Source organism: Cannabis sativa, chromosome X (assembly GCF_029168945.1).
Source record: "Cannabis sativa cultivar Pink pepper isolate KNU-18-1 chromosome X, ASM2916894v1, whole genome shotgun sequence".
NCBI lineage: Eukaryota > Viridiplantae > Streptophyta > Magnoliopsida > Rosales > Cannabaceae > Cannabis > Cannabis sativa.
Genome location: NC_083610.1, coordinates 47,548,024 through 47,551,592, shown reverse-complemented (window position 1 = coordinate 47,551,592; position 3,569 = coordinate 47,548,024). Strand labels below are relative to the sequence as shown.

The window sequence follows — 3,569 nt, the reverse complement described above, 5'->3', positions numbered from 1 at the left end:
TAGTATTACAGCCAAGAATTCACAAGAAAAATACCCTAGAATTCATGTAAGGTTCATCCAAACACAAACCCATACAATAATCCACAAGATTTGAATATAATCATGCTCATACTCACATAAGAACACATACATGCAACATCACAACATCACAACCCTTTTCATGCTCTTCTAACAGCAAAATTCAGCAAACTATAACTAGAATTAAAGCTGTAAAAACTACCTTAAACTCAACCCAAAAGCAAGCTCAAAATTCCTCAATTGCAAAGCTTCAATTTTACACCAACTTCAAGCAATTCTCCAAACAAATTTTGAGAAATCAAAGAGGCCAAGTTAGAGAAAGAGAGAGGGGTCGGGTGAGAGGGGAAGCAAAACCAGAATTTTCATTTTCATTTCTTAAAAATTTAACTTTTATTAAAGTATATCAAATAAGGTCAAAAGACCAAAATGCCCCTAAGGCCATAAAATATGAATAAACACTCTCAAGGGCAATTAAGTCATTCATACTCATAAATTTCCAAATAAAATTCAGATTTCACATTATCAAATTAAATGTCAAATAATTCATTTCAATTGCATTTCGGGTCCGAACCCGGTTCTGCCCGAAATACCTAGTTGTGACTATACCGCGCCAATCTGTCAGAACACACCTGAAAAAATAACACAGGCATACTATATAATAATATAGTTCCATTAAGCACGTAATTAAATTAATTTCATCAATTTACCCTTCTCGGGTCATATTACTAAAATGCCCCTGGCTCACCAACGGGGTCTTAACATATAACTAATCAAATAAATTCTCATATATTGAACTATATAATAATATAATTTCTCAATTATTCATAATTATCTAATTAAGGTTTTGCTAATTCATTTCTTAATTCTAGGGTATTACAATATACATAATGTTACGTTTAGTTATAATTTTGTTTTTTAAAACATATTTCTGAATAACTTATCAACATAAGTATTTCTTAAAAAAATAAACATAACTATTTTATTTTTAAATTTATTTATAAACTTTTAATAAACAGTAATATATCAAAGTATAAATATTGATTTATGTATTTTTATATTTAGTTTTATGTATTTTTTTTTTTAGAAAATCAATTGAAAATAATTAAAATGTTAAAATCGTTAACATTTATGTTTATTTCTATTATATAATGTGAATATATAATAATTATTGGTAAATATTTATAAAATTGTATACAATAAACAACACTAGTACTACAACTCCATATATCTTGTACGTAGCTTAGGAAATTAATTAAGGAACCTCTGGAAAAATATTTAATTATGGTGGAAATTTGTAAATGTAAGGATATATAATGAAGAAGAACAAATGATGATTAGTTTTAATCAGAGATGAGTACCAATTATAATTTTTTAGTTAATTTTTAAGTTTAAAATCACATGATTATTTTTTACACCGATATTTATTATAATTACAATACTATCTTTATAAACTTTTAAACAATTCTAGATAGTTTAGTGTACTAAAATTATTTTTATTAGTAAATTATTTAAAATAATTGAAAATTTTATAAAAATAATATTGTAAGTATAACAAATATCTCTAAATATATATTTTGGGACATATTTTTAGATAAAAAATTAACAAAGAGATTTTAATAAAAAATTAAGGGTAACACCTATTATTATTATTATATATATATATATAAATATATAAAATATACTGCAACCACCATCACCACCATCATCATCATCTTAAATTCAGATCAAGATTTTATGCAAACAACTAAAATGGAGGTCTTGGTGGAGTAGCAGCAGCAACAGTAGTAGTTGATATGTTATTATTAGCTGGTCCCCAACCCAACAAATTATCACCCGAAAATGGAAAATTCCCAGCTACTGACGATGATATCGATGACCCCATTCCAAAAAAAGCAACGCCGCCCTCTGCTGCCGCAGTAACACCCGAAGACTGCGACGCCGGAGGAGCTTCAGTGCTCTCCTCCTCCTCCTCCTCAACCTCAAGCGGCAGCCTTTCAAAAACAGCGTTGGCAAAAGACGCCGCCATCAGAACCACCGGACCAGACGCCACCAGCGGCCCAACCACAGCTCCACCCACCACCTGTCCTTGTCCACCCGACAAGAATATAGACAATCCACCTGCGCCAGGCGGCGCAGGTGGCGGAAGTACTGTCCCCGACAGCGATAGTATATCGAAACGGCCGTGAAGCGTGACCACACTTCCGGCCACTGGGGAAGCCGGCTGACGCAGCTTCACATTGGCGACGGTTCCGTTACCTCCAAACACACAAACACCTCTTCCCCTGCGGCGTGCGTAGGCCGAGACGCCTTCGACGATGTCAGATCCGGCCGAGACCTCGAGGACGTGAGATCGAAGGGCATTTGGGGTGTCTCTGGTTAGGACGATAGCGGGTTTGGGCTTGTTTTTGGAGCCGGGTGGACGCCCGCGAGGGCGGCGGGTATAAGTGGAGACAGCTGTTGGCTGATCAGTAGTAGTTTCTGGAGAATAAACTTGCTTGGATTCTTGAGAATAGTGATCATGATCATAATCAAAGTTGTTATTATTATTATGTTGATGATTATTGGATAAGGGTAGTGTTGTTGTTTGTTGTTGGAGGTTCAGCTCCGTTGTACTGAAGAGCTGATGAAGATAGCGATGAGAAGCAGCCGGCGGCGGTTGTTGTTGCTGATCATTGTTGTTGTAACCTTCCATGGTGGCTACACCCACATCTATTGTTATTTGCCAATAAATTAATTATATATAATTATCAATTGTCAAACAAAGAAATTATTAATCATAAACAAACTGATCAACTTTGTTTGTTCAACTCAACTCAATTTTAACTTTTGATCATCTATATATAAGTAGTTGTATTGTAGGTAGAGGATGAGTTTGAATAGATAACTCTCTCCTTTAATTCTGTATAGACCATTCTGTACTAGCGGTGCTTAATTAATACTTTCTGTAATTAGCTATTAATATTTTTTAAATATTATTACATTAGACTATATAAAACCCGATAACTCGATAGTAATTATTTAAATATATACTAATATTGACACATAAAAAAAAATATTAAACACTGTTAATATTGTTTAATATTTCTCATTTATATGTACCTGGTCAACAAAATAAAGCTGCAACAGTAGTTACATACACTAGTTTCACATTCATATTATTACTATATAATAATATACGTGTAGTATTTTTTTTTTTTGAAATATCATATTACTATTAATATAATTAAGTATTGGATTTAATTTATATAATTTAAAAAAATAATATTTAAAAAATATTGCTAATTAATTGTGAAACACTATCTATAGAAAGTGGTTTCTAATAACAATTGACTAATAATAACTAAAAAATACAACTATTGGTGTAATTAAATAGTAAGTAACTTAAAAAAAAAAAAGACTTTTAAAAAATAAAAGTAACTAATTATAAATTACCCCTCATAATACTCAACACCTAATAGCAATTAATACTCAAATCAAACCAACCTAAATTAGGAAAAAAGAAAGTAAACGCACAGTAGTCAGTAGTCACGCATATATCATGATGTATTATT

The 3,569-nt window shown here is 31.7% G+C and overlaps 1 protein-coding gene across 1 annotated transcript; it reads right to left on the bottom strand.

The window, feature by feature from the left end:
* Positions 1 to 1,713: 1,713 nt before the first annotated feature.
* Positions 1,714 to 3,002, bottom strand: LOC115711709 (AT-hook motif nuclear-localized protein 27). Its single transcript, XM_030640099.2, has one exon. It carries the CDS (start codon positions 2,708 to 2,710, stop codon positions 1,763 to 1,765), a length of 948 nt encoding a protein of 315 aa, XP_030495959.1. The 5' UTR covers positions 2,711 to 3,002; the 3' UTR covers positions 1,714 to 1,762.
* Positions 3,003 to 3,569: the final 567 nt, after the last annotated feature.